The sequence below is a fragment of the Danio aesculapii genome, chromosome 16 (genome assembly GCF_903798145.1).
Source record: "Danio aesculapii chromosome 16, fDanAes4.1, whole genome shotgun sequence".
Lineage (NCBI taxonomy): Eukaryota > Metazoa > Chordata > Actinopteri > Cypriniformes > Danionidae > Danio > Danio aesculapii.
The window spans coordinates 14,424,617-14,452,559 of record NC_079450.1 but is presented as its reverse complement, the minus strand read 5'-3'; the positions used below and the strand labels follow the sequence as shown (position 1 = coordinate 14,452,559).

General features: G+C 35.6%; 1 protein-coding gene across 7 annotated transcripts in view; it reads right to left on the bottom strand.

The window, feature by feature from the left end:
- Window positions 1–27,943, bottom strand: part of cspg5a (chondroitin sulfate proteoglycan 5a) — a 67,268-nt gene that overhangs the window by 28,999 nt on the left and 10,326 nt on the right. For all 7 annotated transcript variants that reach the window (XM_056475018.1, XM_056475021.1, XM_056475023.1 and 4 more), the window contains exon 2: window positions 20,099–21,029. In XM_056475018.1, coding sequence (XP_056330993.1) covers window positions 20,099–21,029 — 931 coding nt within the window. The remainder of the gene's footprint in view (window positions 1–20,098; window positions 21,030–27,943) is intronic.

The window sequence follows — 27,943 nt, the reverse complement described above, 5'->3', positions numbered from 1 at the left end:
AAAAGAATATATTTTAGCACAATACTGTGATATTTTTATTCAAGGTTATCATACAGTACCATCAGAATCTTATACAGGCCCATGCCTAGTCACACTACACTTTTTACCCCAAAAACTTCCATTCATACGCATGCGAATGCGACAGACCGGAAATGCAAGCTCATGCGTCAAGTGTCGAAGTTCGATTTTCAGCTTCTTGGTCAGACCCCATGATAGTTTTTTTCAACACTTAGTGAGCTGTCTGTTAGTAATGATACAAAGTATTTTGATTTCTGTCATGTATACAAACATTAATTCAATGAAATAATAATTTTTATCTAAACTTACACCAATAGGATTCCATTGTGGATGCCATCTTGTGGTCAGACACGGAAATTAATTTGTCATGGAAACTTTCACAGTGCATGATGAGTAGTTGCTAGCTGTTGATTGTACATGGGTATCACACATTGACATATCTAATCTGATGCCATTCATGCCATTGTTGATGCTCCAGGAACATGTCCTACTTGCAAATCCCATTAAGCGTAAAATGCACCTTGTGTTTAGTGGTAAGAAGCTTCAATGTGGGCTCATCATGCACATAATCATTGGAATCAGAGCTGCAATAGCTGAATAAGGGAAGAAGTTGATTGAAGAAAAACAGCTGCATTAAAAAAGTGATGATAAGTGAAACATTTGGAAGCAATCAAACACAACTTAAAGACTGCAGGCCTGAGCTCATACCCCCCCCCCCACTCCCCCTCTCTCTCTCTCTCTCTCTCTCTCTCTCTATCAACAAGAGCTGCACAATTCTGGAGAAACTGAGAATCACGATTGTTTTGTTTAAAATAGACATCACATTTCTTCCACAGGCCTAAAAAGACAACTTAAAATAATTTACTAAAGGCTGACTGACTAAATTGTACTTGCTGCAATCTATTTTATTTGCTTATGTGTCTTAATAATAAAATATTATATAGGTGAATTGGGTAAACAAAATTGGCAGTAGTGTATGAGTATGTGTGTGAATGCGACAGTGCGTGGGTGTTTCCCAGTACTGGGTTGCGGCTGGAAGGGCATCCGCTACGTAAAACATATTCTGGAATAGTTGGCGGTTCATTCCGCTGTGGCGACCAATGATAAATAAGGGACTAACCCGAAGGAAAATGAATTAACTAATGAACGAATCAGCATTTTTATGAATCTCTTGAATAAATAATGTGACAGATTTTCAATAGTTGCTTGTCGCCACCTATTGACTTAGAAAAGTACCTGCTACAACACTACAAGCCTCAAGTTGTCTTTTAAACAGTGATTTCGATTGGTGCCAGGAATATCAGTGTTTTCACTAATATTATAAACAATTATTCTTTCTATTACTATTTATAATGATTGTAGGAGAAAACCGGAGCTTCAACCATATAATTTGACAGCTCTCTCTGAGTCAAACCAACTTCTCATCATCAAACATTTAATAAACATATACAAATTGGAATTATTTTTAATTAACATCATGTTGGCATTTAAATCAAGATTGCAACAAAGTTCCACTAAAGTGCCTTAAAATGTGCAGCTTTGTTTGATGTGTGACGTAATTTATACTGAAATATTAAGACTGGGCGGGGCATATTAAGTAGCTCCTCCTCTTTTTTTTAAATAGCCAGTAGGTTTCTATTTATATTGCAGCTTTTCCACTGAGCATTGTAAAACTAAAGCTTATCTGACTCATGACAGTAACAGCCAACACAAGGCTAAATCTGTTCACTTTAAACAGTATTCAGTGTAATTCATGTGGTTCAATACGTTTTATGATCTATGCCGACTGTTTTTTGATCCATTTTATACATTTGATCCGCTATGTGCTGACACATCTGTACACAGAATAGACTGTGTGTTTCCTGCTGCGCCAGTTTGTGTGAAACTAGATTTCATTCATCCCAATATAAAGCATATTTACACTGTCTGAATCATTTATCCCCTATAGAGTACATCCGCCATACAGTGAACTGTAACTGTGAGTAATAGACTCATTTTTGAATGCCCTAGTTGCCTGTATGCTGATTTACGTGTGTGTGTGTGTGTGTGTGTGTGTGCGTGTGTGTGTGTGTAATGCATTTTCCACCTTAGAGCTTGCTGTAAAAAGGTAAGTGTACATGGACACAACACATTTCAGCATTAGGGCTTGAAGGCAGTGAAATGCTTCACATACTAGAGAGCATTTGATTGGTCAGAAGATCTCACGAGATGCTGAAGTATGAAGTGATGTTAAATAAATTGCTGATCCTTGTAAGTGAAAAACTGCTTGTTTTTAATAATTATATCTTTTGAATGCAAATTTTGTTACTGTTTAGAATTTTAGGCCCCATTTCCACTGTCGAGCAAGTGCGAGCCAGTGCTTTTATCGGGCCGAGCCGGGCCAATAGCCAAGGAGCTTGAGCAATGAGGCTGAAATCATGTTTCAACTGCCAAAAGATTGCAGCGCACGCAAACCCCACCCCCAGAATCAAACGTCACACAACCCACCCAGTTTAGTGGGATGACGAAAGTCAAATCAGAATCAGGCAGATAAAGCACACCGTTGCATCATCATGAAATTATTAAAATGGAGACAACCGAAGCAAACAAATCACACATTACTGTACAGCATTTAATGATTTGACTATACGCATAGGCCAATGTATTTTCATTCATTATATTTGTTTACTCACCAGCCAACTGCTGGCATCGTGCATCGAGTGGTCTCGCCACTAACGGAGGGATGACCCAGCGCACCATCCATAATATAAAACCATGGAATTTCTCCGGGTATAACTCAGTATAAAACGTACGTTATAACATCCTCGTTTCAATAGACGACGTCAAACATACAACCCAAATTCTCCGGAGAGACCTAAAAAGCCCCTCTTTGGCCCAGTCAGGCTCTGGAAGTGACTGTGGAAACGCGACTTTAGACTATACCACAACATTTTTATACTGACACTCAAAACTATTTAGATATCGGAAAGACTTTAAAGGGTTAGTTTACCCAAAACTAAAAATTCTGTCATTAACTGCTCACCCTCATGTCGTGTTTTTGGGACACAAATTAAGATATTTTTAATGACATCCGAGAGCTCTCTTTGAACAGCTAAACATTGATCTGGGGTGTGTTTCCGAAAATCATCGTTGCCCAACTGAGGTCACAAGTTCCATCGTTACAAACATAGTTCATTGATTTGGCATTTCCCAAATCCATCGTTCCAATGAACATTCGCAAACTTGTGTGCTTGAAACTACACCTCTGGAGCTGTAGTTAGAAACATAGTTCCTGGCTGTGTTCTGTTCCCAGTTATCCTACTTGTTAACAATATCCTACTTATTATTATTATTATTATTATTAACAATAATCATCATCATAATTAATATTCATATTAAAATAGTATTTAATATTATTATAAAAAAGTCTTCATTTCCTAAAAAATAATAAATTTCAAATTTCATTTCTTAATAAATAGCCTTATTATTTATTTATTTCTATGATTATATATGATATTAGAATATGTGTTAGCTTTTGTAAGTGATTTTATGTTTTAGAATACAATATGTAATGTTCTCAATAATATTTGTAAAGAGAACATTTGTCCTATATGTGCCATTTACATATATTTCAATTAATATGGAAAAAGAGTGCATGTTTTTACCATCTTCTTTAAAGAAGTTGTTACCACCCCGTTTAGAGCATCATTATAGGTGTTTTACGTTATAACTAACGTGGTTCAAATGATGGATCTGCAACAGAGAAACTATGGGTTTTGGGAAACACTCGTCACCACATCGTTCTTTTCCCAAATGATGCATCGTACTATGATAGTTCAGCCGCGAGTTATGTCGTTGTTTGGGAAACACACCCCTGATTGGTTCCAGAAAAAGGACATAAAAATATTGTCAAAACATTTCATATGACTTCAGTGCTTCAACTGTAATCATATGAAGCTCCATAGGTTAAAATGACTCTGTTAATCTTTTCTGCACTTAGAAACACAACTTGCAAGCATCATATTCCATGTAATAAACATACACCCTGACCTGATGCGGAATATAGAGTCAAATAAAACAGTTTTTGACACACAAAACGGTTCTTTGTATAATTAAAGTTTAATCATTGACGTCGCATGAAATGTTCTGATAATATTTTTGGCTCCTACTCCGAACTTCGAATGTCTCAAGACTATTGCTGCCTATGGAGGATGAGAGAGCTCTCAGACTTCATCCAAAATATCTTAATTTGTATTCCAAGAGGGTTTGGAAAACAGAATTGTCATTTTTGGGTGAACTAACCCTTTAACGATTAATCATGCAGCTCTACTCTCAGCTACATCCCCATATGCACACACTCAAATGGAAAAAGTCTCTTAATGAAAGGAAGTCGTCTTCATTCACAGGAGGGGCTCTGAGGTTTCACTCCTTTTCACGACAGCATCCTGTAAGCGCCTTTGTGCCTGCGCCAGCCCACAGTGAGACCAAGGAGAACAGAATTGGCACTGCGCCACCGAGGGCATTCAGTCGCAGGAGGCAGAGGTGATGGCCGTGCTGATGTGAGCGTGCATTTAAATGATCTTTACAGTGGGCTGTCTATTGAGCCCTCAGCTGTTTCTCATCCGCACTCGTTTAATTCTGTTTGTTTCTTCGACAGAAGTTTGTATGCTGTCTGAATCACACTCTACACCCATTCTCTTCCAACCCAACCCTCTTTTCCAGGGCTTTCAGTCAAGATCTTTCTCTTTTGCATTCTTCTGTTCCACTCGTGTTTATGGCTGCAGAAATCACTCAGGGTATCACTAGTCAAATCTTTAATGCAATCAGATATATTCATGCAGAAATAAAAGATGTTTTTGAACAAACCTTACAGCATTGGACATGTTTACTAAATATCCATTTTATTACATGAAATAAAATAGTTAGGAAATAGTTTGATACACTCTAAGAATTAAATCAATACATTTGAGTTTGTGTGAGTTTGAGTGTTTAAATTCAGAAACCCAGGCTAATCTAAGGGTGTATCGAAAACCTTAAATACATAAATACACAGTTTGGCCAATTAATATCTGATTAATAGTGGTTCACTTGTGTGATTTTGTTCGATTGCATTCACATTAGAACACACCGTACCCCAGACCACCCTTTTAAGGTGGACTCGAATATGCTTCGCTGGTGTGCAGAAAACAATTTTCACACTAGCCAAACAAACTGAACTCTGATGTCAAATGGCCCTGTGTGCCCACCAAAAGTGGTCGATTTTTAATTTTTATTTTGGTGTGATTCGCTTTCACGCTGCCCTTTTTGCAAGTGAACAAGATATTGTAAAGAAAACGACATGTGTTAAAGTCAACCATCGATTGGATAGAAATGTTTGTGAACCCTTGATGTGTTGTCTGTCGTGAAGCCGCTGAAAAACTCCTGCTATAGCTCTGAGGGTCATTCACATATCAGCCTTTTGCTTGCATAAGTTCCTTATTTCAAATGTAAACACACATAACTCTTGAAATGTGTATACACTTTTCACTTATTATGGTATACTAGTCATCTCAAAAATCTCTTATCCAGAAATACTTGTATAACTTGAATCAGAGCTAGAGCTGAGGTTTGTCAGTGGTGGTTCTTTAGAGAGAACTGCTGATGGTTGTTACGCTTATGACTAGACCCACACGGAATCTGAACGTGCAGAAATCAACAGATTTCCGCAGATTTTTTGCATCTATGTATTTACTTGTGTAAATGTTCATTCATCCATTCATTTTCTTTTCAGCTTAGTCCCTTTATTTATCAGGGGGCGCCACAGAGGAATGAACCGCCAACTTATCCAGCATATGTTTTATGCAGCGGATGCCCTTCCAACTGCAACCCAACACTGGGAAACACCCATAAACTCCTGCATTCACTGTGGGGGAAACAGGAGCACCCTGAGGAAACCCATGCGAAAACGGGGAGAACATGCAAACTCCACACAGAAATGCCAATTGACCTAGCCGGGGCTCGAACCAGCGACCTTTTTGCTGTGAGGTGATCGTGCTACCCACTGCACCACCGTGACGCCCCTTGTGTAAATGTGTGCAAATGTATATTTATTCAGTTAAATTACAACAGCCCAGCATTTTTAAGTGTATTGTCCTTGACATACCACATATGACGATTTTGAATTATATTGTTTTTTATTTCTTTAGTTTCTTTTTCTTTTTTTTTTTTAAATAACTACAATAAACTTGACTTTCTACACTGAAAAAAGTGTTGCATGCAAAACTGTGGCAAACAATTTATTTGTGTTGAATTTAAACAAACAAATTAAATTGAGCAATGTTCAACTTAATTTGTTTGTTTAAATTCAGCCCAAATAAATGGTTTACAACCACTTAACGTAAAAAAATTGAGTAAATCCAAGGAATCGTCTTTGAATAATTTTTTTCAGTGTATTTTATGATAGAAATCAGATTTCTTTCCATCCATACATTTACAGTCTAAGAGATTCATGCTGTTTGAAGAGCAATAAAGACTGGATTTTTATTTTCAGGTAAACACTCTGTTGGTCATCGAACATCATTCTGAAAGACTAACGGCACGATAAGACTGGTACACCAGGAAATGCTGGTCTAAATTAGATGTGCTGGGTTAAATTAGTGCCTATTAATCTCAGTGTGTAAATATGGGCAGTTTATGAAGCTGCCGTGTGGACAGATGGTCGGGCTGAGACTGTCTCTCTCTGTATGTGTGTGTGTTGAGATGGACTGATGCCAAACAGCCGCAGCTGAGCAGTAGCAGCAGTAGTTGAAACAGATGTAGTGATGACATGTCACTCCATCACTAATATCTCTCTTAAGACCAAATCTCCCCTCTGTTCATCTCCATTCCATCATCTTTGCGCCGACTGATATAACTTACTGTTTTAAAGAACAACATAAATACACATTTGCCATTATTTCAGCATTTCAGAGGATGCATGGAGGTGCAACAAAGACGGTCTAATTTCAAAAAAAGATAAAGGTTCCTTCAAAAACAGCCTCATAATGTACCTTTCGTTTTCTGAGGTAATGAAGGATACAACCAGTGGATCCATCACAGCCTTGAATATCCCAAGATTTATTGTATTCTGATAATATCAGGACATTTTTAAAAGAAACTCCAGATTAAAGTTTAAAAAATGTGAATTAGGTTTACTTGAATATCTAAACACATGTTAAAAACTAAGAGTATGAAATGTCTTACTAAAAAGTTATTTTAAATACAGTTGTGGTCATGTATGGATCAAAAGAAGTATATTACCATTTTTCGTAAACCTTGTTTTGCCTTTAGATTGCATAATATGTTTTAAAAAAACCTTAAGAAAAAGTTATTTTATAAAATTTTATTACCATATATTAACAGCAGCAGCGGTTACTAGGTGATAAGATCTGTCTTCTGTAGGCTAAAACACCTCATTTCAAAATGCTCGGTTTGGCCTGTATGGATGTCGAAGGACTCACTGTTAGCCTCTGAAATGAGACACAGCTATTGTGATTAAAATGTCAAGAAATGTTTGCAGTTATCAAAAATGAGGAGTAGTAGCCTTTGGAACTTTACTGGCTATACGAATTATCCTCATGAATTGGAAGTCAGCAGCTTCCCCTTGACAATGGGTTTTTGATTTTTTACATGCTCTTAGAATGGAACAGTTTGCAATAAAACAAAAGCCAGAACAGTTAAAAAAAAAGTCTAGAGCCCTTTTCTACATTTTTTTAAGGAGATACCTTAAGATATATCTTAATTTTTTTTATTATTTATTTATTTATTTATTTTCCTTCAGTTTTTTTTTATTAGTATCCTTTTTTTGTTATTTTTTGCATTTATATTTTGTTGTATTTATGTGGTATTTTACCATATTATTTATATATTTATTCAGTGCATAATTACGTTTTCCTGATAATTTCTTGTGAATTGGTGAATTGAGTCAGTGCGTATATACAGTTAAAGTCAGAATTATTAGCCCCCTATGATTTTTTTTTTCTTTTTAAAATATTTCCCAAATGATGTTTAACAGATTCAGGAATTTTCATAGTATGTCTAATAATGTTTTTTCTTCTGGTGAAAGTCTTATTTGTTTGCTTATTTATTTCGGCTAGAATAAAAGCGTTTTTTAATTTTTTTAAAAACATTTTGAGGTCAAAATTATTAGCCCCGTTAAGCTAGATTTTTTTTCCGACTGTCTACAGAACAAACCATCGTTATACAATAACTTGCCTAATTACCCTAACCTGTCTAGTTAACCTAAATAACCTTTAAATGTCACTTTAAGCTGTACAGAAGTGTCTTGAAAAATATCTAGTAAAATATTATTTACTGTCATCATGGCAAAGATAAAAGAAATCAGTTATTAGAAATGACTTATTAAAACTATTATGTTTAGAGATGTGTTGAATACATATTCTCTGTTAAACAGAAATTGGGGGAAAAATAAACAGGGGGCTAATAATTCAGGGGGGCTAATAATTCTGACTTCAATTGTATATATATATTGAATATTTTATTGTCTGACCTACGGAGAACCTAATGAAAGAAGAAAAAGAACACTCTATATTTGACCTTATAAAAATCCAAACAGCTTTACCATCATGACCAATGAAAATTAATACGGTCATCATGGGTGACTCTAGGGTTGATAGGTTTAAAGGGGCTAAATTATAAAGGGTGCAAGTAGTAGTTGAAGAGCAGGGGGGGGGCTGTTAAACATGCATGATAAAACATCCATGCCATTCCAAGTGATGCCACTTACAAAATAAAAAATAAAAAGCACACACTTGCAATAACACATATGGCCCTGCCGTCCCCATTGTTGTGTTATGAAAGACATCAAATTTTGTTATTGATAAACACTATGGTAATTTTTAAAAGCTTTCAAGTTGTCATGAACAGTCAAAATGCATAAAGAGTACATTTTTAATTGAAAACAGGCTCCCTTAGGTAAACTCAGTTTAAAACCATGCGCAATGTGCACTATATAAATAAAGTTAACTTAACTTGACACAGCCTCAAAATACATCTTAAATATTAATTCGAATGCTCCATCTGAGCTTTTCTCTGAAGTAAAACTGCCTTTAATATGCAAAAACAATGCAAGGGAATTGTGTGCAATATATAGTACATGCTCAGTGGCAGGGCTAACATTATTTACACAGCTATTTTTAGCAAATGCATTCTCACAAAAGTGATTGGCAATAATAAGCTTGGATTTCAAGATTACATGTGTACTAATACAGTGACACCTATATTATAAATGAGCTGGAAACTCATGGTTACCATGTAAATGGGCCTTTAGGCAGATCTGCTAATACTTGGCTCTCCATGCTGTTTTAATGAAGCCTAAGTAGAGCTTGTCATCCTAAACACAGTCCCATCATGAACAGCAAGCCTTCATTACCTTTAAACATGTGGTTTACCACTGCTGCCATAATCGTCACTCAGCATTTCCTGAAGAAAACCCCAATTCTGTTACTCTGCTCTGCCAAATGTTTGCAATATTTAGCTGACTGGCTTTAAAGAGGCTGTGCGGCCCGCTTGATCCCCTGCCGGATCCCTGGGGTGAAATAAGGGTGATTCCCAGATGGAGAACACTCTTTTTGGAGACCACCAATGGTAATAACCCAGAGACCGAGAGGGATCAGAACTGGATTAGGACCAATCATTAATCAGCTCCTGCTGTGTCTGTCACAACAGCATTCTTGAAAAAAAAATCTAGAAACAGAAGCATTCGCTGAGTTTCTAAATGTGAATTAGTATTTTATACAGATCTAATTAAAAAAGGAAGAGCAGTATTTTTCTGGCAGCAACAAATAAATATATTTTAAAAATACAGTATATAAACTGTTATAAAATAACTGGACAAATACAACTAAACACTACAAACAATAAATAATTGTAAAATAAATAACAAAATTGTATAAATTTAAATTAATTAATTTCAGTAAAAATATTTATGTTTTTTCTAAATAAACAAAATTTTAGCTGTCGATCTATCCATCCATCCATCTATCCATCCATCCATCCATCCATCCATCCATCCATCCATCCATCTATCTATCTATCTATCTATCTATCTATCTATCTATCTATCTATCTGTCCGCCACAGCGGAATGAACCGCCAACTTATCCACCACATACATGTTCTATGCAGTGAATGCCCTTCCAGCTGCAACCTAACACTGGGAAACACCCATACACTCCTGCATTCACACCTATAGTGCATGTCTTTGGACTGTGGGGGAAACCGGAGCACCCGGAGGAAACCCACGCGAACAATGGGAGAACATGCAAACTCCACACAGAAATGCCAACTGACCTAACCGAGACTCGAACCAGTGACCTTCTTGCTGTGAGGCGACAGTTCTAACCACTGAGCAACCGTGTCGCCCCTGAGACACAAACATTCATGGAAAAAACAAATGCATACAGTAAACTGATTTTGAATATCACATTATCTCAAAACACACACGCTTGTTGTGAGGCCTCAGCTGAATTCGTTTCCATGCTGCCAGGAAAAAGTAAACGTCTGACTCACATTTGCAGTTTGTTTCCCCTACTAAACTCCACATATCTCACTTCTCTGAACTCTCTGAATTTATTTTCCATGTCCTCCTGTGGATGACTAACACCGAATAGGAAGGAAAAAAAAAAAAAAAATCACATACGAAATCTTTCACATCTCAGATGCTCCTTCTAGACAGCAGAAAATGCTGAAAAACATGAATGAGACAGCTGAAGAGACGTGGGCTGCAGTTTTTTTTTGACACTGCCTCGTCTTGCAGCTTCACTGACTCACTGTAGTCCTCCTGAAAACTGGACTAGAAAAATAACAAAAATAACAGGAGCGCTACAAATATACGTCTTTTTCATGTTTGGCTTTTATTAAACAACATTTTACTGCACAAACTGAGGTTCGGTCTTTACATACATCTGATTATATTTACAGTTTTCTTAAAGGGCACCTATTTTACCACTTTTACAAGATGTAAGATAAGCCTTTGGTGTCTCCAGAATGTGTCTGCAAAGTTTTTGCTCAAAATACCCATCAGATAATTTATTATAGCCTCCAGAATCTGCCCATTTTGGTGTCTGAATTCATTGTAGCAGTTTGTGTAGCCTGTAGCTTTAAATGCAAATAAACTGCTTCTCCCTGTCCACTGTTCCCATGTGCGTGTCTGCTTCTCATCATGCGTTACATCAGATAAACAGCCGTCAGTGACAGAGACAGACTTGGATGAAGCTGAAATACAGCTCATTAGCCAAAAATACCAAGTAAGCAATGTTAGGCAAGCTACTTTTAAAATGTAGTAAGCTAAGCTATTAGCTACACAACTTAAAATGTAGCTTAATTGAACTAAAGCTACACCCTGGGAAATGTAGCAAGCTAAGCTAAAAGCTACTTTGCAAAAGTAGCTTAGCTACATTTAAGCTATTTTTGCCATTTTCATTTTTAAATCGAAGCAACTTAAATTATCATTCATATCTTAGTGATCACTATAAAACTGTCAGTGAATCATATAGGGCAGAATTGTTCAGTTCAGTTATTTACTGTAAATAATATTGTACCAAACAGAAACAAATTATTGATTATTTAACAGCAAAAACAAAAAATCAAATAAAACCAGGTGTTACACATTCAAAATACTATAATAATGTATAGTAAAGGGAAATATTTACGAACAAGCATTAAATTACACTAACTTACATATTGTAGTCTCATTAATAACTATCATGAAATAATAATAATAATTACCGTAGTATACTTTAGCATTTACTAGAGTAAACTATATATATATATATATATATATATATATATATATATATATATATATATATATATATATATATATATATATATATATATATATATATATATATATATATATATAAAACTCCTCTTCCTGTTGCGGTGGGCCACAAAATCACTGGGATTATTTTCACTCTTTCTTTAATGTCAGGAAATAAAAAAAAGAGACTTGTTGTGTTTCTATTACTTATATATTACATTACCAATATGACAGTGGATACACTACACTTACAAAAGTAGATTTTCATCATAGATGCACTTTAAATATATATATATATATATATATATATATATATATATATATATATATATTTATATATTAAATATATACTATTTCATGAATGAATTCTTAACTGTTTTATCTAAATCTTAGTGGCTTTGGAGCATTTCTCACAACACTTTTTACATTTGCACAACAGTTAATGCATTTCTCAAAACAATTAGTAGAAACTGCAAAACCTGCAAAAGCACGTCACTTGCTCAAAATGGATATCTCATTCCTCAAAAGCAAGTATTCATGTCAATGAAAGTGTCAGTGTCTTCAAGATGAAAAGTCCTGACATCATTGTTTATAAACAATATAGTCAAATGGCTTTGTCATGTATTCATTATGGCAGTTTACGCTCTACATTTTTTCCAATGCAAAAAAGTCAGATTTTGGTGACACTTCCTGAAAATGATCAAGACAGCACTATATATTATTTGCACAGCTATTTGAAAACTACAGTAAAGTTAGACATCACTGTATTTAGTGAGGTATCTGAGTACAAGACAGTGAATATGTATGTTTCACATTTTTACTGCATTTGCTCTTTGCAATTGTAATTTATTCACAGCATTGTGCAGAATAATAAATACACCCTTATTTACAACCAACATAAACTCCCATTGGGTAGAGCTGTGCACAACTGTAAACAATATCACAGTACATACTGGAACTGAACCAACATAATGTAAATAATTTATGAAATTGTTAAACTTAGAGACATTTTCAAAGATTAAATTTTTTTTTAAATAAAATTAGCTTGACAGATTTTGACAACTAGTTCAACATTTTTTAATGTAATGACTCAAGTCTGGAATGACTATTCAGCATTCACAAGTTTAGTTAATTTTGACTGACAGGACATAAGCAAATGATAATGTTATAAACAGCAGAGAGTTGTATGAAAGCAATTGATGCATGTCCAAAAGCATTTGATATTTGTTGGAAAAAATGAGAAACTGCTACTATGATGTGCACAAATGACTAATTGTTTTGAGAAATGCATTAACTGTTGTGCAAACGTAAATAGTGTTGTGAGAAATGCACCAAAGCGACTGAGAAAAACTGTAATGGACCTTTTAGGTACAAATTTATACCTTTCGAAAGGTACCACCCCCGGTGACAGCTCTAGTTCCTTTATTTCTGAGAGTGTAGTATTTTTACAGTTTTTTCTATTAAAATGACGTTTATTTGCGTGCAAGCACTGCAACTAAAAATGTATACCTAAAAATGGAAATCTCAAAACCACCCAGGGAGAAAACACCAATTAGAGTAAATTGCCCAAAAATCAGACAAAAGCCCACAGACTGATTATATTTGGGGCCTTTTCCTTGGCACATTACCTATAGACTTCAATGATTGATTATTTTGTATAAAAATTGATAGTTTTGCTAGTCTTTTTGTTGTTTTGTTGTTGGTCTATTTAATGCATGACCTCAAACTTTTGAAATGCAGTGTTACTTTAAACATCTACCTCTGAGCATTAAAAACTCCTCTGGGATGGTATCATAAATAACAATGACTATTAGGGCTCCACAAAAATCGGATATTCCTTTTGCGCTATAAATACAGTTTCAACAGGATAGTTTAAATAGCACTATTCGAAGGTTTTCTAGGGATTATTCAGTATTCAGGTAAAGAAATTGAATGATCACAATGCAAAAAAAAAAAAACGCTTTTCTAACTTCGTTTCGTTTCTAGTCCAAATATCAAAAAGATCAAGTAAAAAATAATGTTTTGTTTTAAAACAAGTCAAATTATCTACCAGTGGTGTAAGTAAAAAAACATATTGTTTTCACTTTGAAATGTTGATATTTGGACTAGAAACAAGACAAAAAAGTTTTGTTTTTTTTGCCTTCAGAACTGCCTTGATCCTTTGTGGCATAGATTCAACAAGTTACTGGAAATATTCCTCAGAGATTTTGTTCCATATTGACATGATAGCATCACGCAGTTGCTGCAGATTTGTCAGCTGCACATCCGGGATGCGAATCTCCCGTTCCACCACATCCCAAAGGTGCTTTATTGGATTGAGATATGGTGACTGTGGAGTCCATTTGAGTACAGTAAACTGAATGTCATGTTCAAGAAACCAGTCTGAGGTAATTTGAGCTTTATTATATAGCGTGTTATCCTGCTGGAAGTAGAAGATGGGTACACTGTGGTCATAAGGTGATAGACATGGTCAGCAACAATACTCAGGTAGGCTGAGGCGTTGACACGATGCTAAATTGGTACTAATGGACCCAAAGTGAGCCAAGAAAATATCCCCCACACTATTACATCGCCACCAGCATAAACCATTGTGGCTTAAATCACCTTTCTTCCCCATTCTGGTGCTCGGTTTGAACTACAGCAGATCGTCTTGACCATGTCTACATGCCTAAATGCATTGAGTTGCTGCCATGTGATTGGCTGATTTGAAATTTGCTTTAACAAGCAGTTGTACCTAGTAAAGTGGCAATCAATACAATATATTTGGCAGCCCTAGTGACTATAATCAGAATGAAAGCACCGCTGTCAAACATCCAAACAGACTTACAGAAAGCCCTTAAACATGTCTAAAAATGGTGTACTGTATTTGCAGCAAAGATCCTTTAAACTTCATCCTCTAATAAGATTGCAGAATTTAATAAATCAGTGTTCAGATGAGCCTCACATAAACAAAGCCATCATGGGACACAACTACTCACAGCTCCACTGACCCACTTTGACTCGGCCTGTTTTGCGAAGCCATGGGTCCCAAATGGGGGTTACTGGTAGGGCAAAAGTCTATGTGTAATGCAAGTACAAGATGCATGATGAGGAACTCAGGAGAGAAGCTCAAAAACACCAGGAAAAAAATAAATAAAAAAAATCACACTTGATGGCATTTAGCAGATGCTCTTATGCAATACATTACACTGGTAATTATGATGAGTGGGCAAAGGGAGTATCTGGGAGTAAGTTCAGCTAAATCATTTACTATGAGCATGGATTGCTCATTTGTATGGTATTATTTTAGAGGAGACAAAAGGATATTTAATCTAGAAGAGCTGGCAAAAACACAACTTGTGTTGTGAGAAATGAGATCTCTGGTTTGAGATGTGAAATAAAAGATTACCCAGTGAATATTAAACCACACTGAACTGAACTTCAACACTGAAAATTGAACTGACACTGTTTCAATTTACTAGAACTTCTGTGAAGCTGCTTTGACACAATCTACATTGTAAAAGTGCTATAGAAATAAAGATGAATTTAAAGAGAAAGGAGATCTGATAAAAAAAAAACCTGTAATCTAATAATCCTTTCACAAAGCACACATTAACTCATTAAATCAAGACATTTACACCAAAGTCATCAAAAAATAGAGATGTCAATGTTTCCAAACAATTATTAAATTATTAATTCTATTCATTTTTACGTGTGCTAGATACTTATATACGGTGCTCAACATAAATGAGTTTTGAAAATGAATATTTTAATCCGTTTCTCAGTGAATATTCGTTTATATTTTGGTGCATTTGAACAAAATAAATTTATTAAACAGATATATTTATTAAAGTAATATTTTAGTCACCAAACGTCTTTAGAAATAGAAAGATAATACATTTAAATACCTGTGAAATATTGAAAATATTGAAAACTACGTAAATTTCACTTTTTACTTTTTTGTTTCTCTTGAATTTTGCTCTTTTTACATTTTTTATTTTATATTTTTCCATAACATAAATTTGGGTGTACTCATTTTGAATTGTTATCATAAGTTATTTTGTTAGATTATTACAGATTTAGCTTCAGTACTGACTAATGTATGTGCATGTAAAGGTTTCTTTAGAAAATATTCATTTAAATGAGAGATTTGTGAGGGGTGTACTCATATATGCTGAGCACTGTATACATATTTATGTATTTATTCCACAGTGCATGTAAACTTACTGCAATGTACAGTAAATCTATCATTCAAGGCTCTATTTTAACATTCTAGGTGCAAAGTCTAAAGCGTATGGCGCAAAAACATCAAGGGCGTGTCCAAACCCACTTTTACTATTTTACGGATGGAAAAATATGCTTTGCGCCTCGGCGCATGGTCTAACAGGGTTGTGCTTATTTTGTTAATGAGTTATGGGTGTGTTTTGAGCATAACGTGCATTAAACCAATCAGAGTCTCATCTCTCATTCCCTCTAAGAGTCAGTTGTGTTGCACCATGATGCATTTGCCATTTACATGGTGGACTTTGTAAGTGGAAAAATTGAATGCTTCAGTAGCAAGATAAGAGTTAAACAGACCATCTGCACGAGGATAAAGAACGAGCCTCCTCCATTCAGCCTCTTTACTTTCTCTTTACTTTACTTTTACTCTTTACTTTTCTCCTTTTGTGGATAACGCACTCCATGGAACACATCCATTAGCCTACATATTTAATTTCATTTGTTTCAAAAGATTTGTTTCAAAACTACTCCTAAATTCAGTTTTAATTTCCAGCAAACGAATAAATAAAATATAAAAACAAAGTGTGATCAAAAAACTGAGTTATATCTATGCCCCATATGGTCCAAAACACGACAGGTGGACAAATCTAAACTTAATATGTATAATAAATAATAATAATAAATAAAACAAATATAAATATGCACATAATAAACAATACTGCTAATAATAATAACAACATTATACAAATGCAAGTTGTCTTGAATAAATCTTTTTGTAATATTTTAATCTTATAATAATTTTTTTATTTGTAAAGATATTTCTGTATTGCTGTACATCCTGCATGTATTAAGCAATGTGTACATGTTTAAGGCGCACAACAGGTGCTCTGCTGGTCAATTGCGCAGTCTATTTTAGTTCCTCAAAATAGCAACGCGCCAACAACGCACCTTAACTCACCTCTATTCTAGACCTGCACACCCATGAGTCCACAAAGTGACGCAAATGGACTTGCTATTTAAACAACGTGGCACAAAGTGGGAAAATTAGGGTTACGCTGGTCTGGCAACACATCGGGTCAAACACGTCTTGTGCTTTATTGCGCTGGGGGTATCATAGGGCCCTCACTGTCTGAGAAAAAACATCTGATACTGTAAGATAAAACTACAAATTTACTGTATAATGCTGTAAAAAAATAAACATTAAGCCTATTTTTTAGGTATGTAATATCTAATTGGATTAAACCAGACCCACGTTGTTGGTATGCGAGTTATACTGCTATTTCTTTATTATATTTAGTAATTTCATAATTGTTTTAATGTGTGAACTGACATTATCAAGCATGTCATTTAATTAGAAAAAATTAAGATTGAGAGTCTGCACACACAGCAAAATATTTCTAAGATTATATAACAATATGAGCGCTCCACATTATATATTTATTCTTATATTATCTTAGATTTTTTTTCTTAACATAGCACCTTCCCCAATGCTGTATGTGCACTCAGGAAAAGTGAGCATGCAAACTCAAATGTTACACTGAAAATGCTGCCTTTCCAAACATATTACAGAGATAAAATCTTTATATAAAGCATACCTGAGAAATCTCAAGAGCTAATGCGCAAGCTCTGAGAGCCAGCAATAAAACGTTATTGCAGATATCAGAACGAATGTGAGTAAATCTGAGATTAAACTGCTGACCATGACCTCTATACTGACATAAAGGCTGAGGTTACAGTCAGGGTCATTGCACAAATCTAAAAAGAGGGCTAGAGATTTATGACCATGTAGAAGACACAGGCTGGAAGGGGATGGTTGCAGATCTTAATCATGACATGAATTACGATCTTAATGTGTCAGGAAGAATTACACATTTCAAATTTGCGCAGTACTGAGAGCACCTGAAACTATGAGAGGTTAATCTAGGTTTACTCTACCAAAAATACCATCAATGTGTGATTTTTATTACAATAAAAATCTGATAGATGCTTTTTAGGAAGCAAAGGTCAGCTCTCAGCCCTCCCCCACTCCTTTTTTTTACCTAATCTACATTTGAACAAGCTGAATTTTCAGCTTAAATATAATCCTTACGATGACCTCTTTATAACAGCAGTTACAGCAGGCCCTGCATTAACTTTCATGGTCATTTCATTTGCAGTGATAGTGAATCTGGTGTTATTGTCATTCTTCCAAATTGAACTTCTTAATAATATTTTGCTAGTAAAAAAGAGAGGATTGCATTAGACGTAATGCAAGACACGTGAAAACAAACCAGCTTTCATAACATAAACTTGTGTGCATGTGGGTCACATGTTTGGGCAAAAACAGTTACGCACAAAATAATCTGGCAGTGAGAGGGAAGTTTCCTAATAAACTTTGCTCATAAAGAATCTGAGAAAACATGTGGTACTTTCTCCTACGCAGTTCTCTGCCTGTCCTTGTGCAAGTCCAGATGTGCCATGAGGGATAGCTGATCTTCTCCAGAGGTTCCCTCTGTTTCATCCCAATTCTGGGCAAGTTTTTTTTATTTCCAAAAAGAGTCTGTCTGTCTGTCTGTCTGTCTGTCTGTTATATTCACCCATCCATTTATATTCACCCATCCATTTACTTATCAATCCAACTATTCATCCATCTATCTCCAAAAAACTCTCAATCCATCCATCCATCCATCCATCATCTATATTCATTTATTCTTTTACTTATTAATCAAACTACCCATCCATCCATCCATCCATCCATATTCATTCATTCATTTACTTATTAATCAAACTACCCATCCATCATCCATAAAACTCTATCTATCTATCTATCTATCTATCTATCTATCTATCTATCTATCTATCTATCTATCTATCTATCTATCTATCTATCTATCTATCTATCTATCTATCTATCTATCTATCTATCTATCTATCTATCTATCTATCTATTCATCCATCCATCTGTGTCAATCCAACTATCCATCCATCTGTTATCCATAAAACTCTTCATCCTTCGGTCTATATTCATCCATCCATGTATGAATCAATCCAACTATCCATCTATCATCCAGAAAACTCTTCATCCATCTAGTAATCAATTCCACTATCCATCTATCTATCATACATAAAACTATTCATCCTTCCATCTATATTCATCCATCTATGTATGAATCAACTCAACTATCCGTCGATCCAAAAAACTCTCAATCCATCCATTTATCAACTACCCATCCATCGTCTCCATCTATCTAATATCATCCATCCATTTGTGTCAATCCAACTATCATCCAAATATCATCCATAAAACTCTCCAACTATCTAATATCATCCATCCATTTGTGTCAATCCAACTATCATCCAAATATCATCCATAAAACTCTCCATCCATCCATCCATGCATACATATTCAATTATCCATGTACGCATCAATCCAACTATCACCCAGAAAACTCTCCATCCATTCATCTATACATTTCATCCATCCAACAATCTATCCATCAATAATTCTCTCTGCAAATACTTGAGGCCTTTTTAATGTTCTTAAAAAAACAATTGTCAAGCCAAAATTCTAATTTTGTAATAAATAAACTTGTGTTTAATTAATGACAATTTCTTAAATTAATTTTAATTTCAGTCCTAATCTGGATCCTCAATTAATTTCTGAATGGCACACAATCATGTAAATGCTGTGCAGCTGATAAGCTGTTTTGAAAGTTTCAGATGTCAGAATAGCCCAGATTCAAGAACTGTGACCACGAGCTGGTAACATATTTCTATAAACCAAAAGTGTTCAGCTGCGTGTCCTACTCTGCATTTTGGTACCCTTTTGTTGTGCTAAGTACTCTTTCGATAGGGTACCCAAAAATTTGTACGGTTCTGTTCGCTTTTATGTACCTTTAGACATGTGGAAATGGCCATATAAGCATACTGAACCGTACCACTCAGTGGAAAAGGGCCATAAATCTCTTTTTTTTTCGTGTGTTCAACAGAAGAAAGACACTCATAAAGGGTTGGAACAAGTGAAGGATTAGTAAATGATGGCCGAATATTGAGTTTTGAGTAAAATGTCTCTTTAGTAGTGATCACTGCTTTACTGAATAATCTGTATTCTCTAAACGCTTACCTGCAGAACATTTGAGTTCCTTCCATAACGTAGCACTGGCCCCCATTGAAGCAGTAGTTGGGCTGCTGGTCACACCGGGACTTGCAGGTCCCGTTGATGCGAACAAAACCCAGTCGACAGTCAGAACCATTAACCGTGTCCACCGCGCCGGGGGGAGCGCGGCGGTCTTCTTCCCCAGTGGCTCCTTTGGGGAACGTGAAGCTAGGCTTGGAAGGCAATCGAGGAGGGTCACGTTTTGGAGGAGGGGTAGTGGAGATCTCGTCATCATAAGTTTCAAATTCACTAGTAGTGCTGCTGGGGTAATCTTCAGTAGTGGGAGACACACTATCGTCGTAGGGAGTCATGTAGTCGTAGTTATCAGGCATGGCCCAGGAGGTGGAGTCTCGGCCCTGAAGCTCGTGCGGTGACTGGGACGGTGGGTCTAGGTTCTTGCGGTGAGAATCACTGTCAAAGAAATCTACAGTGACGTCGGGTGTGGAAGGTGGATGGGTTGGAGATGGGGTCGCTGGAGACGTCTCATGGTCGAGGTCAAACACAGTGGTCTCCATGTCGCCTTTAGCATCCTGCCAGGGCGGTTGCGTCGGCACTACTTCCTTAACATTCTCCTCCACATTCTGTTCCTCTTCTTCCATAAAGGGAATCAAGTGGTCATTTTCGGCAGAGTTGAGGCTGATCTCTGGACTTGCCAAAGTGGTTGTGGCAGACTCACTGGGAGTTGGCGTTCCTGGAGTTGAAGTGATGACCTCTTCAAGCATGCCGCTGCCGACGTCTTCATCTCTGAGCTTTCGTCCGGTGTGGGTCAGGTCCGAGGAGCTGGACAAACTGGTGAACTGTGACACATCCTCTATTTTCTCCTCTTCGCCTTCGGTAGACAAGGAGGTCACGTTAACAGCACTATCAGCCTCAGTTTCATTTGCCACCACAGAGTTACCTGTTGAAGGGAACAGACTACAGTTAGGCAAACTCAACAAACAGATCAATAGCTAGGTTTCCATCCACCTATTTTTATGCGCATTTTGGATGTGCGCATAAAAAAAAAAATCGGTTGATGGAAACGCCAAAATGCGTATACATTTTGAAAAGCATTTCATGGCTTCAAACGCCACCACACATTCATTGTGTGTCCGCATTGTCTTCTGAGGTGCAAGTTGTTATTACAGTTTTTCTCAGTGGCTTTGGTGCATTTCTCACAACACTATTTACATTTGCACAACAGTTAATGCATTTCTCAAAACAATTAGTCATACTGCAAAACCAAGTTGATAACCTGCAAAAGCGTGTCACTTCCTCAAAAGCATGTATTCATGTCAATGAAAGTGTCAGTGTCTTCAAGATGAAAAATACTGACACCATTGTTTATGAACAAGATAGTCAAATGGCTTTGTCATGTTTTCATTATGAAAGTTTACACTGTAAATGTTTTCCAATGCAAAAAAGTCAGATTCCTGAAAATGCTCAAGACAGCAGTATATATTATTTGCACAGCCATTGGAAAACTACAGTAAAGTTAGACATCACTGTATTTAGTGAGGTATCTGAGTACAAGACACTGAATATGTATGTTTCACATTTTTACTGCATTTGCTCTTTACAATTCTAATTTATTCACAGCATTGCGCAAAAGAATAAATACACCCTTATTTACAACCAACGTAAACTCCCATTGGGTAGAGCTGTGCACACCTGTAAACAATATTGCAGTACGTACTGGAACTGAATCTAACATACACAGGTCTGTAAATCATTTATGAAATTGTTCAATTTAGAAGACATTTTCAGGAAAAAAAGGTTTAAATTTGTATAAAATTAGCTCAACAGATTTTGACAACTAGTTCAACATTTTTGAATGTAATGACAAGCAATGAAATGAGGACTATTAGTTTTATATGGAATGACTGTTCAGCATTTATGAAACAGCAGAGAGTTGTTTGAAAGCATTTGATGCATGTCCAAAAGCATTTGCAATTTGTTGGAAGGAATGAGAAACTGCTACTATGATGTGCACAAATGACTAATTGTTTTGAGAAATGCATTAACTGTTGTTCAAATGTAAATAGTGTTGCGAGAAGTTCACCTAAGTGACTGAGACGAACTGTAAACAAAAAAAGATTTGCGCAGCTTCTCCTAGCGCAGCAAATTCCGGTTTTACTGTTGATATTTGGCACCAGTTAACCAGGAAGTGACGATTTTGTTCTCTTCGACTGGTTGGATGGAAACGCTGCTTTATTCGCACATCTTTTATGCAATATTACAGTTTTGCGCATAAATTTAATTAACATTTTTGGATGGAAACATAGTTAATGAAAACATTTCTATTCATCCAAACAGCCAAGGGACCTATTTCCGAGTTTCCCAGCCAGTGGAAGTCATCATAGTTAGGTAAACTTAGAGAGCAGTTCATATGAAAGTACCACTAAACCGCATTCTAATTTGCTCAAATAACAAAAGCATAACTCCACAACAGTGTTTTCCTCCGGTGCCTAGACTGCAGTTCTGCACAAGAAGTTTGGCCAGAGGAGAAATAGTCGTGCCGAACTGAGTCTGGTTTCTCTCAAGGTTTTTCCTTCATTTTCGACAATTGGTAAAGTATTGTTCCTCACCCCTGGCTTGCTTGGTTTGGGACTTGCGGAGTTGCGCATCAATGGATTTGCTCTTCAGTGTTTGGACTTTCCGCAGTGAAAATTAACCACACTGAACTGAACTAAACTGAGCTTCAACTCTGAAAACTGAACTGACACAGTTTCAATTTACTAGAACTTTTATAGTAAGCTGACCTGACACTGTAAAAGCGCTATAGAAATTAAGATAAATTAAATAGAATTTTCGACTTTTAAAAAAGAAAAATATTTGTGCAAAATGGGTAACGGCAGCCATGAGAGAGAAAAACATCACAGAGAACAATATAAGAAAACAATATAAGTTTACTGTCCCGCGCACCGACACTGCATTAGAAACTAGGGCTGTCACAATACTGGATGGATGGATGGATGGATGAATAGATAGATAGATAGATAGATAGATAGATAGATAGATAGATAGATAGATAGATAGATAGATAGATAGATGGATAGATGGATAGATGGATAGATGGATAGATAGATAGATAGATAGATAGATAGATAGATAGATAGATAGATAGATAGATAGATAGATAGATAGATAGAGTTTTATGGATGATGGATGGGTAGTTTGATTAATAGATGGATGGATGGATGGATGGATGGGTAGTTTGATTAATAACTTGATACCAATTGGTACTGAGATTTTCAAAACGTCCCCTGAACATTTAAGCGCTGTTGATGTAACAGTGTTAAAAGAATGCTTAATTGTCTTTCACCAAAAATTTTTTTTTTTTGTTTATTTTATGGTTGCTGGGAGACCTTTGTGGCAACAGTGTGTAATTTGTTTTTTCACCTTTAACCTATAAAGCCCCTCCTCCAGCAGAGATGGTTGCTGACTGTTGAGAGGTGGTAGGTAAAGTGTGCTCCAACGAAATGTGCTAAATTCTATATTGTAACATGTTAATATCACATACAACCCTAATATGAACATTAAGTAACGTCTGGCATAAAATGTATCGAATGATTGCCGTGCGTGACCAACTTTGTGTGGTTTAATTTGCTCATCATATGTGTAGCTGGAATGATGACATTAAAAAGAGCAGGGGTGAATTCTTATTTTTTATTTTGTTTTTTTAAGATGCATGTTTAAACACATACTGTAGCCAGAAGATATATTTCTGTTTGTTGAACTATTATATATAAATAATGTTTTATTAAGATGACTTTATAACACTTCTGTTACAGAATAAACAACGCATACCGCAGTTCTCTGTGTACCCCTGAGTGATGTGTGTCATCGGGAAGAGAAGCATTACATTGAGCATGTTCTTAAACGGCGCTGATTTGCCATTGTGTTCACATGCTCAACAGAAATGACTGTGATTGGCCGTGAAGGTCATCAGTTTATCAAACTCACCGCTGATGACTGAGTGTAACCACAGATAAAGCATTTCATGATCGGAGCATGCATGATCAGAGCATTTCAAAGTCAAGTCGATCAGCTGGTTTGTCTATTAGTTGACAAACGAGCGATCCGCTGATGAATCGTGGCTTTAAAACGCTCCAGAGTCCCTGTATCTGTGATTACACGCAGTAAACAGCGGTGAGTTCGGTGAACCGATGACCTTCACGGCCAATCTTTTCAGTTGAGTGTTTAAGAATGTGCCCAACAGTGCTCAAATGTTAGCAGGAAATGGACTTTTTAAAATTTTAGTACCGATTGGTATCGAATTCCAGTGTCGTGACAACACTATTAGAAACACATCTATTTCATGTAAAGATGATAAAATAAAAGTATAGATTTATAAATGTACATATGTTTTTTAAAATATTTGAGATCCTGATGACCATAAAACGCATCATCACTCTCTTGTGAAAAGAATTCATTGTGTTTAACCCCTTACTTATTTTCTTCTCAGTGGTCGGTCTTCTAATATCCTTAAAGAGCTTTTTTAGCAAACCTTCAGATTAGGTGCCATTATTTGACCAATGTACATGGTTCTCTAAGGCAGGATTACGGATTAGGGATCGAGACTTAGAACATAGGGGCTCCCAATGGAGCAACGATTAGCTGAAAAGACAAACGGCATCTCTGACCATCAGAAAAGCCTGTAAATTCTTTTGTTATCTTCTGTCTTATCAGGTCTAATCCAGCAACACCGTAATTTCATTAAAACTAAGACTGGGTTTTGCACCTGTTCTGTGAACAGAATAATCAATGGGGGATTAGATTTGTTTCCATTGACAGGACTGGATTGTGAAAAATGTCAACTATGTGACATATGTGGTGGAATAAATATCAGCAATTCGTGACAGTAAAATAATAATTTTAATAGAAATTACAATATAAGAAATATTTGTAAACGTATAGCCCTGTTTACATCTGATATTAAGATACATTGTGGATGATCAAGTCAAAAATAGACAAGGAAAACACATTTATGTTTACAACTGGTGTTTTAATCCAGCTCTTGTCCACTTTCCACCACTTTCCTAAAGGGAAAGGTCTTTGGGAAAGTGTATATTTATGGACTTTCTTTTATCTAATATTGTGAAATGACTTCACATGATTTACATTTGAATGCAAAAGACAAACAATACAGAGAGCAACAGCTTTTGTTTTTCAGGCATTTTTAAGCGTTAGGTCAGTAATGCTTGGATGCATTCAACCACATAAACATTTACACAATGATGCTTTTTGACAGCTTCTGGAAGAAGAAACTTTGCTGTCATGCCATGGCTGCAACAGGTGCAATGATACAGGTGTATAGTTCCTAGCCATATTGCAACTTTTCATTTTTCATCTTAGTAGACAATGTAACCACAGAAGAATCGAGCTTTAAATTGGAAAATGATCAAAACTTTTTTTTTTTTGTTAAGCAAGATGCTAATTATCTAATCTGATTCAATGATCTATGCTAAGCTAAGCTAAAATTGCTCTCGCAGACCCGGAGATCGGCTGAATGGATTAAAAAATGGTAAAACTCGACTGTTTCACTCTAGGGGAGATGAAAAACGAGTCTATTTGCAAAATGAGTGGAGGGTTTCTTTAATGCCGGTTGTAAAATCGGCCTATTATTTTATTTATTAGTATTATTGTCGAATTTTTCTGTCAATATATCTTAATATATTAAATTTCACCCAATCCAAGATATAATTTAGGCTATAGTTAAAAACAAGTGAAAAATAAAGTAAACTTCAAATATACAGTATGTATTAGGTATTGTTTCAGTGATGAATGTTTGAATGTTTACCAAAACATTTAACAAATTAATCCTTCAATAAGACCAGAAACACACAAATGAAGACTCAATATACTTAAGCAATGATCGGCTAAAAAACATGGCTTTCCTTGTTAGTGTTTGAGAAAAAAAGTTTGGCCAAAGCCCCATAGACCTAAAGATGATTTAATTTCACTCATAATCAATGTGTTCCTTTTCATGAATCCAAAACATGAGATTTAACTACAGGAAGAATATGGGATTTGAACATTGCTCTGAGCTCAAAAATTTGTGATGTGGCTTCCATTACACAGGAAGCCAGGTGTATAGTTCCTAGCCATTTCGCAACTTTTAAACTTTCATCTATGATCAAAACGTTTTTTAAGCAAGATGCTAATGGTCTAATCCGATTCAATGATCTATGCTAAGCTAAGCTAAAATTGTTCTTGGCAGACCCGGAGATCAGCTGAATGGATTCAAAAACGGTAAAACTCAACTGTTTCACTCTAGTGGAAATAAACAATTAGCCTATTTCCAAAATAAGTGGAGTTTTCCTTTAATGCCAGGTGTAAACTGGGCTTATTATTTTATTTATTAGTATTATTGTCCAATTTTTCTGTCAATATATCTTAATATCCTTCGTTAAATTCTACCCAATATAAGATATAATATCAGTTTTACTTTTACATTTAAGCTATAGTTAAAAACAAGTAGAAAAACAAAGCAAACTTCAAATACACAGTATGTATTAGGTATTGTTTTAGTGATGAATGTTTGAACTTTTACAAAAAAGTCTGGCCAAAGTCCCATAGACCTCAAGACGATTTTACATTCATTCATTATCAATGTGTTCCTTTTCATGAATCCAAACATGAGATTTAACCACACGAAGAATAAGGCATCTGAACATTGCTCAGAACTCAAAAATATGTGATGTGGCTTCCATTACACAGGAAGCCATGTGTATTTCTGGAATAACAAAGCCCATTTACTGAACAAGGATTTGGGCTTAGCCAACAGTGTGCTTTAAAAAAGTGGACTGTGATCCTGCTTTCCTGTTGCACAGAAGCAAATTCATTCTCTGTTTCTCAAGCCATGTTTTCTCCAAATAATACACTATTTTGTATTGTATCTTTTGAGCCATTAAAGCTTTTTTGTCCCTTTTTTTAATTTTCAACTATGATTAATGAAGAAATGTAAGACTCTGTGTATAGTCTGAGATCTAACATGTGACAGTGAAGACAAAAATCTTTGGCACAAAGATGCTCCTCCTGAAAGAGGTTCCCAAAAATGGCCAGACGAGCTTGGTCTGGATTTTATTAGTGAGTGTGAATCACTAATGTAGTATTTATGTGACATATCTGACAGAGATGAATCTGATACAGCTTCTTTGTGGTAACATTAGACGCTGCATTTTGTGCATGCCTTTCAAACACAGATGTCAGATCAGTACTGAGGAATAAACACCACAAAATAAAATAAAGAAGAAGATATATTCAAGCTTTGCCTATATACAGTGCTCAGCATATATGAGTACAGCCCCACAAATCTCTCATTTAAAGTGATACTTTCTATAGGATGCTTTACAATATTATATCCGTGCATATACATTAGATTAGTCAGTACTGAAGCCAGATCTGGAGCTGATCTAACAAAATAACTTACAATAATGGTTCAAATATTAGTTGGCAAAATTGATATGTTAGGGGAAAATATTAAATAAAATTTCCAAAAATAGCAACAATCAAGAGAAACACAAAATATATACAATTTTGTTGAAAAATGTTTGTCATTTTTTTTATATTTTGCATGAATTTAATTGTATTTTCTTTGTATTTTCTAATGTTCTGTAACTAAAATATTATTTTAATAAATATATCTGTTTAATAAATCTGTTTTGTTCAAATGCACCAATATATATTACCCATATTCACAGAGAAATGGCAAAAAATATTCATTTTCAGGTTGGTCTCGAGAACTCCCCCTTTGTTAAACTTACTTCTGTCAAATGCAACTGATTTGTGTGTACAAAATTACCTACAGACACTCTGTACCACTTTACA